Consider the following 19,090-nt stretch of genomic DNA (forward strand, 5'->3'; position numbering starts at 1 on the left):
GTTCTTACAGTGGAAACCAGATACTTATTGGAAACCCACAAGCACCCTCTGGATCGGATTCCCCAGCATAGATCTGACCCAAAAAAGGGGGGGGGGAGAGAAAGAGGGATCAACACCCACCAGATTAGATTAGAATGGGCTGACCACACACACACAAATATAAGGCAAAATTAGACCTGTAAGTTGCGTCTATACATTAAAAATAATGCACTTTGACACCACTTCAAGTGCTGTAGCTCCTGGAATTTAAGGTTTTACTAAGGAGTTTATCAGACAAGGGAAATCAGAAGTATAATCCAATGGCAATCCGAACACAATCATGGGGTTTAAGCTTATTGCATGATAGACTACCACACGCAGTTTCGGGCAATGGGAAGTCAGTCCGAACACAATCATGGGGTTTCACATTATTGCATGAGAGGTAATCATACGCAATTTCGGGCAATGGCAGGCTATTTTCGGGCAAGGGAAGTCAGTACGACCGCAATTCAAATTCACTTAAATTCGCTGAACTAGCAAATTCACGTAAATGTGTTCTGGCCCCACTTTCTTTTCATTCAAAATTAAGAGAAATTCCTCCTATGTGATAAACTCCTAGGTCTTTAGCCTTCTTAGCTAGAGTGCAGGTGCCTCTCAAAACTATAAATCCTACGGATTCTGAAGGATGGTGCCATGACAGTTAAAGTCATGTCAAACTGCATTACTTCTACAGTATAGATGCACCCTTAGTTAAACTTCCTCAGGCATGATCAATTAAAAGTGTACTAAAAATGATCAGGCACACACACACACACACACAAGATAAATCAACTGAAGTTGTAGTTTATTCCTCCCAGGAATAATAGCAAAAATAAATTCTACAGGAAACTAGGACTGGAATTGAGCCTTTATTTAGGAATAAGTCCATTGAACACAGTGGGAAAGAACTTATTTCTTTGGTGACATCGTGCTTACAAGTATATTCAGAGCCAAGACTGACTGAATGATAATGGAAAGGAAAAATTAATTCACCCTCTCCAAGCACTATGACAGTTTTAACAATACTTAACAACATTTAAACAAAGTTGAATATAATATGACAGATTTATTATTTAGTTAGGCCATTAAATAAGCAGATGAAGAAAAACCACAACTGGGGGGGGGGGGGGCAGGATGCAGAAATAACCAGGAGCTGCCTGTCAGCCTTGAGCCTTTTTACCTTAAATAAAGTTGTGGATGGGACCCTGGGGATTTCTCTCTAGCAACAGATACCAGAGAAATATTGCCTCTGGAATTGCAGGAAATGCACACTTGGAAATGAACACACACCACCACCACATATGCTTGGATACTGTAGCCTGTAGTAGCTCCTTCTTCCATTAATTTTTTTTTTATTCCTCTTCTGACATTGTCCAAGATGGCAGCCAGTTATACATCTTGTGGAAGCAAATGCCATAGTTTGGCTATTGGTTCAACCATTTAATGTACCAAAGGACACATTGTACTTTGAGGAATTGCTACAGTTTCATGTTCCAGGAGAATGGAATTCTCAAATTGTCTGAAAATTGCCATTGTTGTTGTTGTTGTTGTTACTTTTTTTAAAAGTCAAACGTGTTTTAGGAAGGATATATTTACATGGCCTTCTCCAGCCACTGCTTTAAAAAAAACAATACTTGTACATTATTAATGGCAGTCGCCTCTGAACTTTTATAAGTGTTAGGAGTGCAGAAAACCTGTGAAAGTAGAAAACCCGCAAATATAGGATGCTTTTTTGGAGAACCAGCATGGTGAAGTCAAGAGGCAATCCCATGAATTTCACAGGGATTTCTCAAGCAAGTAATACTCAGTGGTAGTTTGCCAATTCCTTCCTCTCAAACAGAGTCTACAGCACGTGGTATTAGTTGGTGGTCTTCCATTTAAGTACTGTACTAATTAGGACAGAACTGCTTAGCTTCCAAGTTCAGACAGGATTTGGTACCACATTACTGAGTGGTGAGTTAACACTGAGACAAATCCCATTCATTCAGTGGGTCTACTCTAATTGGGAGTAACAATAGGATTCTGGACTTTGTTTTCCTTCTGTCTATATGATTCCACTGGGAATTTGCAGTTTCTTCTGCTTTCCTTCCAAGGAAATGGGCCAAAGAATCTGGAAATTTATGGTACTTGGCACTGGAGACCTCAAGCTACCATACTTGAAGACATCAGCAGTGTCTCCACTGGACTATCTCCATCTGCGATATGGTTATGTGGGCAACACTGCATCCTACAAGAATTTAAAAAGAGAAAAACCTTGCAGTTAAAAGCAGAAGGGGCTTGCGTAGCAGAGGTCAATGCCAGCAAAAGGACAAAAACAAAGGTTTTTGATCCTGGTTAATGACACCTGTGTTTGGAATTGAACTTAAGACAATAATATATATAATAAATAAATTTATGTGTGACAGATTAAATAAATAAATAAATATAAAATAGTGCATTAAAAAAACAACACCTGCTTGCCAAATCAAGTTTTGAATCAACAATGAACAGAGTTCATGTGTCAATAAAAACAAGTTCAAGATTGCACATGGAGTAGACAACCAATTTGTGAATTTGCACTAAAGTGATATAAGGGAGACATGTACCACAATGATGGTTGTGAAATTCTGCGGTTTAGGGTTAAAGACAGCCAACTATGGCCTCCAAGAAAACACTCCATTCCATACTCTCTCCCACTAAGTTCAGCCAGAATTCTGTAGCCATCAAGGAGTTCTGGTGGCACAATGGTTAAATACTGGTACTGCAGCCACAACATTGTATGTTTGATCCTAGAGGAGGGCTCTAAGGTCCACTCACAGCCTTGACAGACCGGCAATAAAGGCCAGCATCAGGGCGGAGGGGGGTATGGTGTCTGCACAACACACACCCCAACTCCACTCCCATGAAGGCGTGATGCTGCATGCCCCACCACACAGTGGTCCAGATGACGCAGAATGAATGGAGCACTGTAAAGCCATGGCACCAGCAGCTATAGTGCCCTTTCTGTGGCGCAAAACAGAGCTGCTTTTGCAGCTCCTTTTTGAGTCATGGAAAGACCAAATTGGGGCCACAGTGTGCAGTTGCTGCGGCCCCAGTCCAGTGAAGGCAGAGGCAGCTGCAGGCCGCCCCTTAGGGGCAGTCTGTTCAGTTCCGCAAATGTCCATCCTTTCGTAGGCTGGTAAAATAAGTGCCAGCTTGTTGGCCGTCATGTCGTAAACTGTTTAGGGAGTGCTAGTTCACTGATAAGCAATATAGAAATGTACTTGCTGTTGCTACTGCTAAGCTCTTTGGGGCTATTTTCTAAATGATTTTAGAGGGGAGTAATTCCATAGAGGCCCTAGGGTTCCCCCCAGGCTGCTACTACCACCTTCCTATGCATAGGTAATGCTGTTTCAGCCACATAAGGAAGTTCAGAGAACAAGTTTGCTTTAGGTATGGTGGTTTAGTGTAGCCAGGGTTCAGAAGGTTGTGGTCCTTTTGATTAGCAGGGAGTAAAACATCATTGGCCACTCCCTTGAACTCCCTGTTCCCTCTAAATTTAGCTGCGTACCCTAGAATAACTGCAGGGAATATAGATTTTCCCAGCAATAACGTATGATGAAGATCTATCTCTGTTGCAACCCAAAGTATTCGGGGGTGGTTTGGTGCTGAATGGAAAATTAAAATTCATTAGCTTTACAAACTAGAACCAGAGGCATAGTGCTGCATGTGCTGTACAGGGACACTGGGTGATTGGGTTCAAATACCTACACAAGCATTGAAACTGGGAGACCTTGGGCAAGGTGCAAAATCTCAGCCTTAGAGGGAAGCCAATGGCCAGCCTCCTATGAAAAAGTCTTAGTGGGAAAACCTTATCACAGGGTCATTATACGTTGATGTTGACTTTACAAAGGTTGACAAAAGACTTGCTTTTTATAGATATGAAAACCCTTAGAATTTTTTTAAAAAGATATTACATAGATCAACACAGATGTCTACATTTTTGGACTTTCTTTGGGAGTGTTACTATAGGTACTGTCACAAAAGGGCCTGCACCCTCTAGTTCCAAATTTGCCACCATAGAGTAAGTTAAATAGATGGACTTGAATGAGCATGAATTAGTGACTCAGACAGGTGTTATATAAAAACAAATCTGCATACTGGTTACCCAACGTGTCGGCCATTATCCCACTCTAATCTCTAGCAGTATCAACTCTGCCCCAGATATGGTCTTGGTGTGGGGCTGGCTCTCTCTCTTACCCTACATTGTTCCCCTTTCAGCAGGTGCACTCTATTAGAAAAGTATTTCCACCACAACTATGTGGATGGGCCAGCAGACAAAGTTCAAAGCAACCCTGTAAATTGCTAGTTACCTTCTCACCTAGGGCGAGCAGCAATCGCTACTGGTAAGCATCCAAATTCTGTGACACACTTGTTTTGTTTTGAGAGGGAGAAACCAAGCATCATAGATAACAGAATGCTTCTGAGTTTGTTTATGTGGCTTTTCAACCACCCCACCCCAAATCTTTCTGCCTCAGGAACCAGTGGCTCTTCAAAACAAAATTCAGGCTTCTATAACATCTTTATTAAAATCACTAAAATCACAAGCTTTCAGGTTCTCCTGAACCTTTCTTCAGGACAGAGGGTACAACATTGATGGGGCATGGAGAAAGAAATAAAGTCCAAAAATATCTGGCCAGAAAAGTCTAGCAAATTCAAACTTTGGCGGGTTACAGACCACCATTAAAGTATGCGTGGAGCGTGTACTAGGGTTAAGAAGGGGCGGTGCTTCTGCACCCCCCTAACCCTAGTATGCGCTCTGCGCGCACAAAATGGCAGCAGCCATTCCACATGGCCGCCACCATGATGGCGTCACGAACGTACCACCTCCAAACGAGGCAGCGTGGACGTGATGCCATCGCTCCACGCGAGGGCACTTAATGCACCCTTTTGACGGAGCAGAAAGGAGCTCCGAAATGGAGCTCCTTCCTGGTTTGCATTGCTGGTGCAGCCGTGTGAAGGCTGCACCAGCGACGCAAATCAGAAAGGGGCTGAGCGGCCCCTTTCTGGGAGTCCCCACTGCCGTTGGGGTGTCCTAGGGGCTTGAAGCCTCAAGGACACCCCTTTCCAGGCTGTGGGGAAGCGGCCTTTTGCCGCTTCCCCGCAGCCTGCAAAGCGGCGGATCGGGGCCTCGGAGGCTGCCGGTCTGGCAGCTGAGGCCCCGATACAGCGGGGAAAGGGGTGGGTGCAGGCCGCTGCTTTTTGGCGGTCTGTAACCCGCCTTTGTTATCTCCCTTTCCCCTAAAATTTTTGCACCACTCTGATTGAAAAGGTGTTCTGAGAAACTTTGCCGTATCTGTGACATTTTAGTGGTACTAATAAAAGTATTAGAGAACCTTGAGTTTTGTTGCTACACTGGGACCACACAGCTATTTTTCAGTCTTTTATTTAAAACAATATGACAGAGAATCAAGAACACAGCCTAAAGATGGCTACACTTGCTATTTGGAAAGCAACAGAAGGACTCAGAGCAAACCAAGGGATTCAATTCATGCCTTCTTGACTGCTAAAAGGCTAATACTTTAGTACTGGAAGGGTGACTTTCCCCCTACCTGTGATCTAGTGGATAGAAAAAAATATTGCCACATTTGAAAGATACAACCTACAAATGAAGCCAGGTGTCAGATATATTTGGTCTGCTTTTATTGAAATTTACAAATAATGATTTTTTAAAAGAAATAAAGCCAGCCTTCTGTATCTGTGGATTTTTAATCCACCAATTCAAGCATCCTTGGCTTGCAAATATTTTAAAAAACATAAATTCTAAAAAGCAAAGCTTGTTTTTGCCATTTTATATAAGAGGCACCTTTTTATTATGCATTGTATTTAATGGGACTTGAACATCTACAGATTTTGGTATCCCTGTTTTGCTGGAACAAAATCCCAGTGGATTTCCCTGATAAAAATCTTCCTTTCCCTTTTTGCTATAATGTCATAACATTGGAATATATAACTGCAAACCTTATAGTGGATTTTTACTATGCATAATTTGAATTTTTAAAAAATGATTGGGACCACAACATGCAAAATGGGATTTTTTAAAAAACTCTTTGTCCCCAGTATAATCTCATTCCCCATCAATGTTCCTCCTTCCCATGCTGCTATTTGCCCCTGGGGAGAAGCACCCATTAATAACAATAGGAACTTTTCTATAGATAGTAGCTAATGTGGCTTGAATAGGCAGGAATGCAATCCAGATCAAGATGAGGGGTAACTTTCCCCTTGGAGGAAGCGGTGGAATAATGAGCACAGTGATGAATTTCCATGTACTACTAGTAGTAATATTTTAGTGTACACTGAATTTAAACCTCCTAAGTGAACAATGCTCCGGTAACAGAATTAGAAGTATGAGGCAGGACAATTGCACACAAAAAGAATCAGCTGGAAGCATGCTGGTTCTAGTAGCCAAAGGATGAGGTGAAGCAGAAGCTAAAGGTGCAAGAAAAGGCAAGTCGAGAAGGAAAGGAAGAGAAGGAAAAGGTGCAATGATAATTAAAGCCACGTGTTTGCTGTTGCTGTTGTTTTTCTTCAAAGTTCACAACTGACATTGAAAATCCACATGGCAATTTTGTCCTGTGCTCATCCGTACAAATCATTACACCAGACTGAGGAAATCACGTGGTAGGACAACCTGTAACTCACGTGCAGCAACATTGAGCAACTCTGTACCATATGGAAGCCTCTCATTTTTTGCAGCAGTGTCCCACATTTCAGAATGAACAATATGGAAAGTTTATTTGCCACTTTGGGCCACTTGAGTATGGCAATGTTATTTACTTGGGGTCTTTTAAGGTAGGTATCAAGATAGGTAAAATTCAACAGGTGAAGCATTCCCCATTAAAGCAGAGACAAGGAACATATGGCTCTCCTAAATCTGTTGGGCTGCAATTCTCATCATCCTCTCCATTGGCTATGCGCCTAGGGATGATGGGAACCACAGTCCAACAATATTCATAGGGCCCCACATTGACTGCCCTGATTTATTGTACCTGCATACCCAGTAAGGCATCCTCTGTCAAATTTCTGCCTGTTCTGCCACTGTTAAAGGAAAATTAGCCTGCCAGAAAATGGTATCCCAAGTTAATGAAGTTGACTGTTGGGAGGTTAAGGACAAATAATAGAAAGTAAGTGTCCACATAGTGTAGTGGTTTGAGTGCTGGACTAAGACACTGGGAGATGACAGTTCAAATCCTGGCTCAGCCATGGAAACCCACTGGGTGACCTTGGGAAAGTCACACACTCTCAGCCTCAGAGGATGGCAATGGCAAGACCCCTCTGACAAAACTTCCCAAGAAAACCCTATGATAGGGTCACCTTGTGGTCACCATAAGTAGTAAACAACTTGGAGCCAGCATGGTGTCGTGTTTTGAGTATTGGCTTAGGGTCCTGGGAGACCAGCACTTAAATCCCCACTCAGCCATTGAAACTTATTGGGTAACTTTGGTCAAGTCTTTTCTTGGATCAGCATGATGTTAAGTGCTGCACTAAGACTCCCTGAGACCAGAGTTCAAATCCCTGTTCAACCATGGAAACCCACTGAGTGACCTTGGGCAAGTCCCACTCTCTCAGCCTCAGAGGAAGACAATGGCACATCACTTCTGAAGAAATCTTATTTTGTAAAAAATCTAAAATAGGGTCATAATGAGTTGACTTGAAGTCACATTATAAAAAAAGGAAGCACTTTTCCTTACAATGTATAATTATTCACTTTCACAGGATGTAATGATGGCTACCAACTGGAATAAATTTAAAGGGGCATTGAATAAATCCATGGAGGATGACACTATCAGTAGCTACTAGACAAGTTGGAGAGAGTGTGTGATAGCCTCCTGGCCAAGATTTCATAGATGAAAATTGGGTCACATTTGGCCAAGCAACATCAGAGTGTGGTTAGAGTGGCAAAAGTTATTAGTGAAGAAAAACAGACAAGCTAGGAGAGGCTGCAGTGATTTGCTTTTGCTTGAGTCTATTTGGGAAGAATTTCTACCCTTCGTGTCCTCTGCTCTCTGCTGAGTTGAGTGAAAACTTTTGTACATATTTCAAATCAGTCAGCACCAAAGGAAGTATGTTGAGGATGAAGGAGGAAAATGAAGCAGGAGAGAAAAACTGGGACATTTTAAAAGTACTGACAAAGTAGGAGGACAAATGATTAACTGGAGAGGTCTCTGCCAAATCTGGACAGAGGGAGCATATGAGCTACTGGGGAACATACATAAGAGGCTTCTGTTACTTTTGTGTGCCAGGCTTTCCAAGAGCAAGGTGATCAGATGTCCCAACTACAAAGGAGGGCAAGGCACTGCAAAATGTAGGACATTCAAGGAGGGGAAAAAGTAAGACATTACCAAATAAAAAACTAAAAACACTCATATTAATTCATGCTTCTTAGTCCTGCTCAAAAAGGAGGACGTTTTGAAATCCCTCCTGGGCAGAAGGTTGAAAAGGAGACTGTCTGGTTACCCTGTTCCCAAGGCTGTTTGTTAAGCTACTGTATCTAGTCTAGAAAGTTTGTTCCAGACTTATAACTCATCCCTACCAGCAACCTATATTGAATAAACACAACAATAATCCTAAACAGTCCCTCCTGTTTTCACCCCTGAAGCCAAGCTGCCAAACACTTCAGCAAAACAGGGGGGGCTACATTTATACTTCGCAATAGGCTGATGGTGACAATGTGAGGAGGAGGAGGAGGATTATTATTTTGATTATTTTGAACCTCCACTGTTTTGCTTAGTTCCTGCAAATTCATACCCATGGCCTTCTTAAGAGAGTCGATCCATCTAGCATGGGGACTCCCTTTTGTTCTGCTTCTCTCCAACTTTCATAGCATTATTGTTCTTTTTTTTCAATCAGTCATGTCTTCTCATGATGTGTCCAAAGTACAACAGCCTCAGTTTTGTCATCTTGGCTTCCAGGGAGATGTCTGACTCGATCTGCTCTAGGACCCATTTGTTTGTCTTCTTTGGCCATCCCCAGTATTCTCAGCACTCTTCTCCATGTATCCCAAATACATGGGTTTTCTTCCTTTTTCCTTTCTTAACTATGCAGCCCTTATATCCATGCATGGTGATTCTTGTACGATTCTTAACTTTTGTGCTCAGTTGTATATCTTTGCATTTAAGGATCTTTTCTAGTTCTTTCATAGCTGCCTTCTCCATTCTTAGAGGCTTGCACACCAGCACCTTTGGCTGGGTTGGGGGCGGATTTGGGGCGTAGCGTCTACACGACGCACTCCCCGGCTCTGCAACCAGGCTGGCATGATGCCGCGTGCCACACCACACGGCACATGGCATCATGGCACTCCTCTACTGCTGTGTCCACATGACACAGCGCCGAAGAGGAGCTGTAAAGCTGTGGCACTGTGACTACTGCCCCCTTTGCAGGGCATAAAAAGGAGCCACTGCAAAGGGCAGATCGGGGCCACAGTGTGCAGTTGCTGCGGCCCCAATCTGGCTGTAAAAGGGGAGGCTGCAGGCTGCCCAGGGGCTGTCTGCACACACCCTTATTCTTCTTCTGGGCCAAAACGCACTGCAGAAATAATCCATTTTGACACCGCTTTAACTGCCCCTGGCTAAGTGCCAGGGAATTCTGGAAACTGTAGTTTCGTGAGTCATTCAGCCTTCTTTGTCAGAGAGCTCTGGTGCCCCCGCCACGAACTACAATTCCCCAAAATCTGAGCCAGGGCAGTTATAGCATTCCCAAACTGGATTATTGTTTCAGTTTGGGGTTTGATCCCAGGTACTGTATAGGAACTCTTTTGACTGTTTCTATTTCCTCGCCGTCTTGGTTGAATCAGTGTAGATTCTGAGTGGTCATTACTTTTGTTTCCTTTAAGGTGCTTCAGCTATTAACACAGGAGGCTAAAGAGTGCAGATTTTTTAAGGCAGCCATGTGGCTCTCCTTGCTTGAGGAAGAGTATTATTGTTTCTTGTAGGCTTGGCTCCCCTTGTGGCAAATGAAGGGAAGCTCCTCTCCTGAGCCCCAGACATCTGTAAAGAATCCTTTTAAAGCAAGAATTCAAAATTCAAAAGAGAGACACTGCGGCGGGGAGTGTTTTCTGGCTCCTTCTCTGAGACTCTTTGTCGGGTGCGGTTGTGTGTGTGTGGTGTGGTGTTGTGTGTGTTTTCATGGCCAAAGCCGCCAGACAAAATAAGGTGCTTTGCAAATTGCATGGCAGTGATGGTCCTGCACTTTCTTTCCTTTCTTTTTTTGGAGGAGGAGGAGGAGGAGGGACATCTGACACTCCCCGTCTGATATAATGCAGATATAATCTGCAGAATTTAATAGGATGCTGGTAACAAGAGAAGTTTCAGTTTTCAAGCAGAAGGGTTGCTGCTACTCAGAGTATCATTGCACCACCCGGGACTCCTTGTTGGAGCAGCCTCCAAATCAAGTTACAATCCCGCATTATTATTATTATTATTATTATTATTATTATTATTATTATTATTATTATTATTATTATTTCTCTCTCCTTTCCCTTGCCCCCCTTGGAACAGGGCTGAGCTGCAACAATAGACAGCCGTCTCATGTTTTTTTATCTCTGGTGATAACCACGCAAGGAAGGAAGGAAGGAAGGAAGGAGGGGGAAAGGGAATCATAATAAAGCATGAAAAAGGATCCATGGCAGAAGAAGGAGGGAGCCCCACGCAGCCCACCCTCAGCCAGCAGCAGCAGCAGGACACTAAGGAGGAGGTTTCCCGCCTCTCTGCCAGGCTCCCGCTTCGGTGGCTGCTGGCTCTTCCAGGGTTCCCCAAGTGCACTTTTGCAGAGGGAGGGAGAAGTGGGCTTCCCGGAGACCATAGATTTCCACAGACCACAGGTTTCGCCCTGAGGGATCCCTGTGCCTCCAGGCTAGTTGAAGGCATTTCTATCTTCTATATACAGATACAACCACACACACACACAAGGGAGGGAGTGTGTGTGCTTGTGTTTGTATACAGAAGATAGAAATGCCTTCAACTTGGAGGGAGGGATAAAGAGAATATATATATATATATATATATATATATTCTTATTCTCTTTCTCCCTTCCTCCCTCCCTCCCTCTCTCCCTCCAGGAGGTGTTGTGTGAAATAACACACATAAACACACAAACATTATATACACATAAATGCGAATCAATCAAATTTTATTGCTTGTGACCAAAGGTCATTGCACAGCACAACACACATAAATACTGTGTGTGTATGTATATCTCCTTGTTCTCTCCTCATCCCTTCCGAAGGAGTGAGACTGAACTCAATGTCTCATATATTCACTCGCGCGTGCACACACACACACACACAAATATATTCTTATTCTCTTCCCCTTCTCCCTCCCTTCCAAAGGGGGTGTGTGAGGTAAAATAATACGCACACATATACACAGACACTATATACATATACATACCTAGAGTGTGTGTGTGTGTGTGTATATATATATATATATATATATATATATATAGTGTGTGTGTGTGTGTGTGTATGTATAGTGGGACTTATATATCACACTGTATATAGAAAGTGGCACTATAGGCTGACCTGTGTGTATGCGTATAGTATGAGACTGTCGTGTGTAGTGCGAGACTACATAAACTATGTCTCGTATAGTGTGACGATGTAACTATACATAAATATATAGTGTGAGATATATATATAACCTTTCATCCCAAGTCTACAAAAACAATGATGACCCTTGACGAAACTGATGCGTGTATGTAGTATTTGTTGTTGTGTATATACGTATTTTATTTATTGGCACATGTGTATAGTACATCTGTCTATGGGCGTCTGGAAGCGCGAAACCACTGCAGTGTGAGGCTTTCTGACTGACTCTGAAGAGGAACATAAATGGCGCGTTTTTGGGCGTTGGGGAGGGGGAGCCGGCTGAGGAACCACCAAGCGGCGCCGAGGAGGACTGAAAAAAAAGAGGGGAGAGGTGGGGAGGGGGAAGCCCTCCCTGCGCTGGGCCAGTGATCATGGCGGACAGGCGGGCTCCTTCCTTCCTTCCTTCCCCCACTCTCTCCGCAACCCCCCCTTTTCTCCTCAGACGCAGCGCCTCAGTTCCAAGTGACCTTCCCCAGCGCCGCCGCCAGGAGAACTGAGAGAAATAATATAAAGGCGCGCCTAGGAATTCCCGCCCTGCGCTCCCCAAAACTCCCCCCTCCCCTTTTTTTTCATTTATGCAAATACAAAACCCATCCTCTCCTTCGATTGGCTGGAGCGGAAAAAGCCGCCCCTCTTATTGGGCAGCATGCAAATACCAGAGCCGCCGTCGCCGCCGCCCCTCCCACTCCCCTCGTTTCTCTTTGGCGCGCGCTCTCCCTCCTTTTCCTTTCCCAACCCTCCTCCTCCTCCCCTTCTCGCTGCTTCCCTTGTGTAACCCTGTGATGAGAATTTTTTCAGACAGTATCTTTGCGCGTCTCTTACTATAAGCAAATAGTCCCCCCTCCCTTTCCCTAAGAAGTCTGAGGGGTTCCGCAGTCCCCAATTTGGCGCATGCGCGGAGAACCCGAGGCGACTACAGAGACGTGTCCCCACCACTCTCTCTCTCTCTCCCCGCGGAGGGATATCCGCGCACGGGCGCCTCTTCTCCCTCCCTCCCCCTCCTCTCACCAAAACAGAGTTAAGAGGCAGCTCCTCTGTGTAATCGAGCCCAGAAGAGAGCAGCGAATGGTCGGAGGCAGAGCTGCTGCTGTTTTGCTGCTGCTGCTGCTGCTGAGGATAGAGCTCCCGTCTCAACTGCGGCGCTGGGTTGATATTCACAGCCACCATTGAGAGAAGAGAGTGGATTTTAAAACAACAGACGTCGACTTATTTAATCATAATAATCTAATAATAATATTTTTTTCTCTTTCCAACGTTAGCTTCTATGGGATCCTTTTAAATAATAATAATAATAATAACATTATTATTGTTATTTTATATTTACAAATCAAAAAGGGAAGAAATACTTGGATATATTTGCATTTTCTTTTTTGGCTTGGATTGCAAGATTTTGAGATATTAAGAATATAAGAATCTATCAGTCGTCCATCAAAAAGAAGCAGTTTTTGGAAGGACCAGGTGGCAACTCTTTTGTGTTTGTGATTCCCTGCTTATCCCAGCTGGGAAGGAAGGAAGAAGAAGGGAAGACTGTGGGAGCCTTTCCCATCCCCATCAGTACTTATTTTTTGGGGGGCATCCCTTCGTTTTGGTGTCTGGCTTTGGAAGATGTTACTCTCCAAGTTTGGCTCCCTGGCTCACCTCTGCAGCCCAAGCAGCATGGACCACTTGCCTGTCAAGATCCTCCAGCCAGGTAAAGACACACAAACACACACACACACACATATATATACACAAACACACATGGCTAATGGGAGTGGGATGGTGGGTTTTGTTGTGGGTCCTCTCTGCATCCCCTGACCAAACCACCTTTTAAAAATCCCCATCTTTCCTTAAGGAAAGGGAAACAAACAAACAAACATCATCATTTGTGGTGTGTGTGTTGTCTATATGTGTGTTAAAGGTACTCAGTGTCCACTGACCTGCCTGGTATCTTTCCCTGACCAAGCATTTTGGAAAGATCCCCATCTTGTTAGGAAAAATGAAAAAAAAATTGTGGTGTGTGTGTTGTTTGGTGTGTATGTGTGTGTGTGGTTTGTTTTGTTTTTCCCCTCTGTGATAGGGATCTTTTTCTCACCAGGAATTAAACAAATCTTGTTAGGAGGGGGAAAAAAGGGGACCATAAATGATTTGTGATGTGCGTACATGTGTGTGTTGCGTTGTGTTAAAGTGCCTTGAAGGGGCTGGGCTGGTGTGTTGTGGATGTGGCGTTTCCAGTATTTCCCTCCAAGGATGATGGGGAGAAGGTGGGGAGGGGAAAGGCAAGGGGAAACCCCCCTCTGTTTTTGCATCAGTCCAAAAGGGCTGTGTAGTTGTGGTGTTTCCATTTGTTCCCGCCCGTCACACGCCACTCACATGAACCGTGTGTGTGTGTATATGTATGTATATGTGTGTATACACTCAACACATGCGCTGGTTTTGGCCATTGGGAGGAGGGTGAGGTTGCTTCTCTCTCTGTCAAGAAGAGATCCTCTTCTAACATCCTTTCCTTTTTGTCCCCTTTCCCTTTCTAGTGAAAGTAGAGAAGGAGCCCTTCGACAAGATCTACCAAGTGGGCTCCGTCTTGGGCAGCGGGGGATTTGGCACCGTCTATGCCGGGAACAGGATCGCAGATGGCTTGCCGGTAAGAGGAGGCTCCCGGTCGTCTCAAACCCCAGCCCTCCCTCCTCCTCCTCCTCCTCCTCCTCCGGCCACGAGGCTTTTGTTGTGTCTCCCTCCCTTCCTTTATGGCTGACGTTTCCAGAACCCAAAATCCTTGGGTGGCGGGAAAGGAAGGCGCCTGGAAAGGACCCCACTTGGCAGGACCCTGCTTGGATCCATGCCACCATCCAAAGCAACAAGCAAAGCCTCACAACACTCACCCCAGACCCTGGGCTTTGAGGGTCCACCTTTGCCTCCCCTTCCTAACTTCTGCTTTCTCCCTTTCAGGTGGCTGTGAAGCATGTGGTGAAGGAGAGGGTGACCGAGTGGGGTACCATTGTAAGTATCCTGGAGGCAATAGTCTGTGTCTGTTGGTGTCTGTCTGCTTGTACAAACCTGTGGTGGTTTGCAGCACACATCCCTTTCTTACATTAATAATGGAAGGCTGGCTATTGTTTGCGCGGGTTCCCCCTTCCCTGCCTTCCATGCTGCTACTGCTGCCTCTCCAGCCTCTGTTATTGTTTACATTGGGGGGTTTCTTCTCCCTCTCCTCCCCTTTCCTACCCCCTCCACCCTCCTCTTTTGACTGCGGCAGCAGCAGAGACACCCAGCAGAGTGGCTGTGGACTTCCCTCATTGCTCTGTCTTTCCAACCCCCTCAAAACATAACGCTGCTGGAGTTTCCATTCAAAATGTGTGACTGGTTTTCAAATGACCAAGAAAGGGGATTTTCCCTCCTTCTAGCTTCCCCTCACCATCCTCACTTGGTATTTCAAAAGCTTATGTCTTCCCTTCTCTCTCTCTCTCTCTCTCTCTCTTCCCTCTCCCCCCCCCCCCCAAATTCCTCTTTTCAGGGTGGAGTAATGGTGCCCTTGGAGATAGTCCTCTTGAAGAAAGTGGGTTCGGGCTTCCGAGGGGTAATCAAACTGCTTGACTGGTACGAGAGGCCGGACGGCTACTTGATCATCATGGAGCGCCCAGATTTGGTCAAAGACCTTTTTGACTTCATTACCGAGAAGGGAGCCCTGGACGAGGAGACGGCACGGGGCTTTTTCCGCCAAGTGCTGGAGGCAGTGCGCCATTGCTACAGCTGTGGCGTGGTGCATCGAGACATCAAGGACGAGAACCTCCTGGTTGATCTCAGGACAGGGGAGCTGAAGCTGATAGATTTCGGGTCGGGCGCCATCCTGAAGGACACAGTCTACACTGATTTCGATGGTAGGTGCCCCTCCCATCTGCAGTGTCCCTCTGTGTGTGTGTGTGTGCGGGCGTGTGGCAAAAAGCACTTGCCTATATAAATGCTTCAAATGACACATTCCCCCGTATCTTAGTCACATTCCTACCACCCACAAGATATTTCTACTACAGCAGTTAGTAACAGACCTGCTGGTGATGAAATCCTTTGCACTGGAGGCGGTTTTGGGGGGGGGCGTCTGAGTTGCGTAGGAATGGAAGTGATCCCAGGCAGTGACGCAGCAGTTTATTCCCTGCCTTAGGAAGAAGGGGGGCTTTTTCCTAGAGGGAAATATATTTACAGTTGACTCAGACATTGCCAGTGCCCTTGTGCCTCCCAAAATATGGTTTTCTTTCTTTATTCCTCCACTCCCCCCCTCCCATAGTATCATGTTCCCTTTCACCAATCTACATGATGCTTTAGAAATCCCGCATTGCAGATAGAGGAGGCTAGAATTACACCTCTCCCTTTTTTTTACTTTCCAGTTTGGAGCATATATTGCCTCTATTTTGTTTGTTGTTTAGATTTGTTTTAATTTGCTTTTGCATGCGAGTGGAGGAAAGGATTTTTCTTCCTTTCAAGGTGAACGTGATAGAGATGGAAATGAGGGAGCCTTTGCTGCCGCCACCCTTTCCCTAGTCAGCTGCAGCATTTAACATCTGTTTGTTGTGAAACTAGAGCCTCGTGCCATGTGACCTTCAGCATCACAAATTCCAGTTTTTATTTGGTATCCAAGTAACAGCTCAGTGCAGAGGGAGGGCAGTTGCTAACCGCCTCTTAAGCGTCAGGCAGATTTCGCCGCTCTTTTTATTTCATTATTATCTGGAATTCCTTTTTTCTTTGTTCCTTTTCTTTTGGAAAAGGCAGCAGTTCTGTTGCGCCCTGCCTTTGGAACTGACTAAAGCTGATTAGTTGCATAGATGTGTATTTATATATAGCAACCAAGACCTGAGTTTCACCTTTTTTTTTAAATTCCAACCCCCTCCTTTCGTCCTCTCTCCCTTTGTCCTTTTGTGTCTATTTTTGGTGTGGTGCCGCAGACGCCACGTGGTCAGGGCAAGGGAGCTTTATGTTAGTAAACAGCTAGCTGATGGGAAGCTGCGCTCACCACTGCATGGAAACAGCACATGACCTAACATCCCCTGATTACTACGTGATATAATAATACCGAGAGATGATTTCAGCTCTCAAATCTTCCCCCGTAAAGTGTTTGTGATGCGGATCTCTTCACGAAAGGTTTCCATCTTGGCTAATATCAGGGGTGGGTCTTGTCATCTTTTCATTGCAGGAACACGAGTATACAGTCCTCCAGAATGGATCCGCTTCCACAGATACCATGGAAGATCAGCCACTGTGTGGTCACTGGGCGTCCTCCTGTATGACATGGTCTGCGGAGACATCCCTTTTGAGCAAGATGAAGAGATCTTGAGAGGACGGTTATACTTCAGAAGAAGAATTTCACCTGGTGAGCTCCAGCTTCTCAAACTCGTTCGCAAACTCTACCTCTTCTTAAGCCCGTCTGAGTTTTTGATCCTTTCCCCTCCTAATCTTATGCTCTGTGTGTTTCAGAATGCCAACAGCTGATCAAATGGTGCCTTTCCCTGAGGCCTTCCGACAGACCAACACTTGAGCAAATTTTCGACCACCCATGGATGCACAAATCAGAAGTGGTGAAGTCAGAAGACTGTGACATCAGGCTACGGACCATTGACACTGACGTGTCTAGCACAAGTTCAAGCAATGAGAGCCTGTGAAATATTGAGGACCTTGCAATGGGAGGGGAGCCACAAGCAGGAGGAAAACAAAAAAGAAAGACACAAACATAAATAAAAGACCAGAGTGCTGCTGCTGCTGCTGCTGCTGCTGCCAATATGTAGGAGGGGCTAGAAAAAACGCATTCATTATTCTGTAGTTTGAATCTTTGTCTGAGGGAACTGATTTTTTTATTTCCCCCCTCCCCCCTTTTGCTGGTTTCTGCTTTGGAATGAGAGATTTCCTTTGGAAATGTTGATGTTTGGGAGTTTGCAGGCCAGTGCTTAGTCAAAAGACTGACCTTTTTCTTTTCTTTTTTTAAAAAAAAAAATTAAAGAAAAGCAGTGACCTCTTTAAATAACATGGTAAACCTTTTTGCTCTCATAGAGCCTGGACTAGATTTTATTTGCTTTTTTGAGTGCCTTTTTGAAAGCTGCTTCAGTGGGACTTTCTTTTTTGAGCTGTGTATGTCCAAAGAAGAATCCAGTACATGATAGGATTTGGCTCCCTTTAGTCACACCAAGTGCTGGAGGGATACAGCTCCTATGATGCATTGGAAAGAACATGTTCAGTGATTGAATGAAGTAGTCCCATCCACTGGTGATGGAATACTTGAACACAGACATTTCACTCCTTCCCGGTTCTCTCTCAGCTCTCCTTCTCCCCAAGACAAACCTCTGCTGCTCCACACTATATTTCCAATAAGCTGCACAGGTTATCAGCTGTTTTATCAGGAACACTCGCTCATATTCCATTTCTTCATCTCTACCACTGGGCACAAAAAAAGGCCCTTTCTCAATTCCCCCCCAACCTGCAAGTCTTAAAAGTATGTATGGGCATGTTAAATGCACAATCAATGCAATATTCAAGGACTTTGTGTGTGTGTTTTTCCATACCTGTATAATGTGTTTATGTAAATTTTGGTTTTCCTCGTGTATTATACAATTTTATTTATTGTCTGGAGTTTAGATGACCTCTCACAGTCTCATCTGTGGCTATTTATTTTAGCTAATTTATTTGTTTAGACTTTTTCAACACTGTGCTTCTCTCTTTTCTCTCTCTCTTTTTTTGTCATGGAATTTTTCACACTGTTTTTTAAACATTCCTAACTATCTCTTTCTTTTCTTCCTTCCCCCTCTCTTTTGGTTTTGTTGAAAAAGAAAAAAAAATTAAGTCTGACCATACCTGTTTTGGTTTTTTTGTTTTTAAATTTTTGGTTGGAAGGTGGGAAATTGTTGTACAAAGTCTAATTTAAGGGAACTAGAATGACTTTAAAAGTTAGTCAGTATGCCTTTTTTGTCTGGTATTTATATACCAGAATTGTAAAGTACTGCTGTTTGGAAAGGTTTTAAATTATTGACATTGTACAGTCTTTGTGCATTGGCTCTGGAAGGAAGAGTGGCAGAGTCGTAAACCTTAATTTATTTTAATAGCTGTGTGTTTTGTGATCTGGTTGCATTTATGCAGCTTGGACTTGGATTTTTTTTTTCCTCTTCTGTTTAACGGTGTGAAATGTATGGAGATCATATTTTTTTATACAGGTATTTCAATTAAACTTTTTTGTAGATAAACTGTGTGAAGAGTTCCTTTGGTCTCAACAGCGCCCTTCTGGTTCCATGGTATCATTGCAATCCTGTCAGTGTTCACTCAGAACATGCCCCAATTTCAGTAGAGAATATAGAATTTCAATATCATTTTTAAATAGATAACTTGTTTTTAAAACACCATTTTAAAATCCGTAAGTTAGCTGTGATAGAGACTGCACATAATATGGCCCATAACGGTTCCTGTTACCTGCATGGCTGTCAAATGTTACTGCTTCATGGCCATACTGGTTACTGGGCCCCC

General features: G+C 44.2%; 1 protein-coding gene across 1 annotated transcript; it reads left to right on the top strand.

Moving 5' to 3' along the window:
• Positions 1-12,651: 12,651 nt before the first annotated feature.
• PIM3 (Pim-3 proto-oncogene, serine/threonine kinase) lies at positions 12,652-18,813 on the top strand. The gene is made up of 6 exons (XM_042468689.1): positions 12,652-13,310; positions 14,131-14,240; positions 14,546-14,596; positions 15,111-15,474; positions 16,779-16,955; positions 17,060-18,813. Exons 1-6 carry the CDS (start codon positions 13,226-13,228, stop codon positions 17,242-17,244), a joined length of 972 nt encoding a protein of 323 aa, XP_042324623.1. The 5' UTR covers positions 12,652-13,225; the 3' UTR covers positions 17,245-18,813.
• Positions 18,814-19,090: the final 277 nt, after the last annotated feature.

This window comes from Sceloporus undulatus, chromosome 5 (assembly GCF_019175285.1).
Source record: "Sceloporus undulatus isolate JIND9_A2432 ecotype Alabama chromosome 5, SceUnd_v1.1, whole genome shotgun sequence".
Lineage (NCBI taxonomy): Eukaryota > Metazoa > Chordata > Lepidosauria > Squamata > Phrynosomatidae > Sceloporus > Sceloporus undulatus.

Bases quoted from the DNA above. Each gene is read 5' to 3' on its own strand.
- PIM3 (XM_042468689.1), top strand. From the start codon at position 13,226: ATGTTACTCTCCAAGTTTGGCTCCCTGGCTCACCTCTGCAGCCCAAGC. The intron at 13,311-14,130 runs GTAAAGACACAC...TTCCCTTTCTAG, and splicing joins TGTCAAGATCCTCCAGCCAG to TGAAAGTAGAGAAGGAGCCC. The intron at 15,475-16,778 runs GTAGGTGCCCCT...TTTTCATTGCAG, and splicing joins AGTCTACACTGATTTCGATG to GAACACGAGTATACAGTCCT.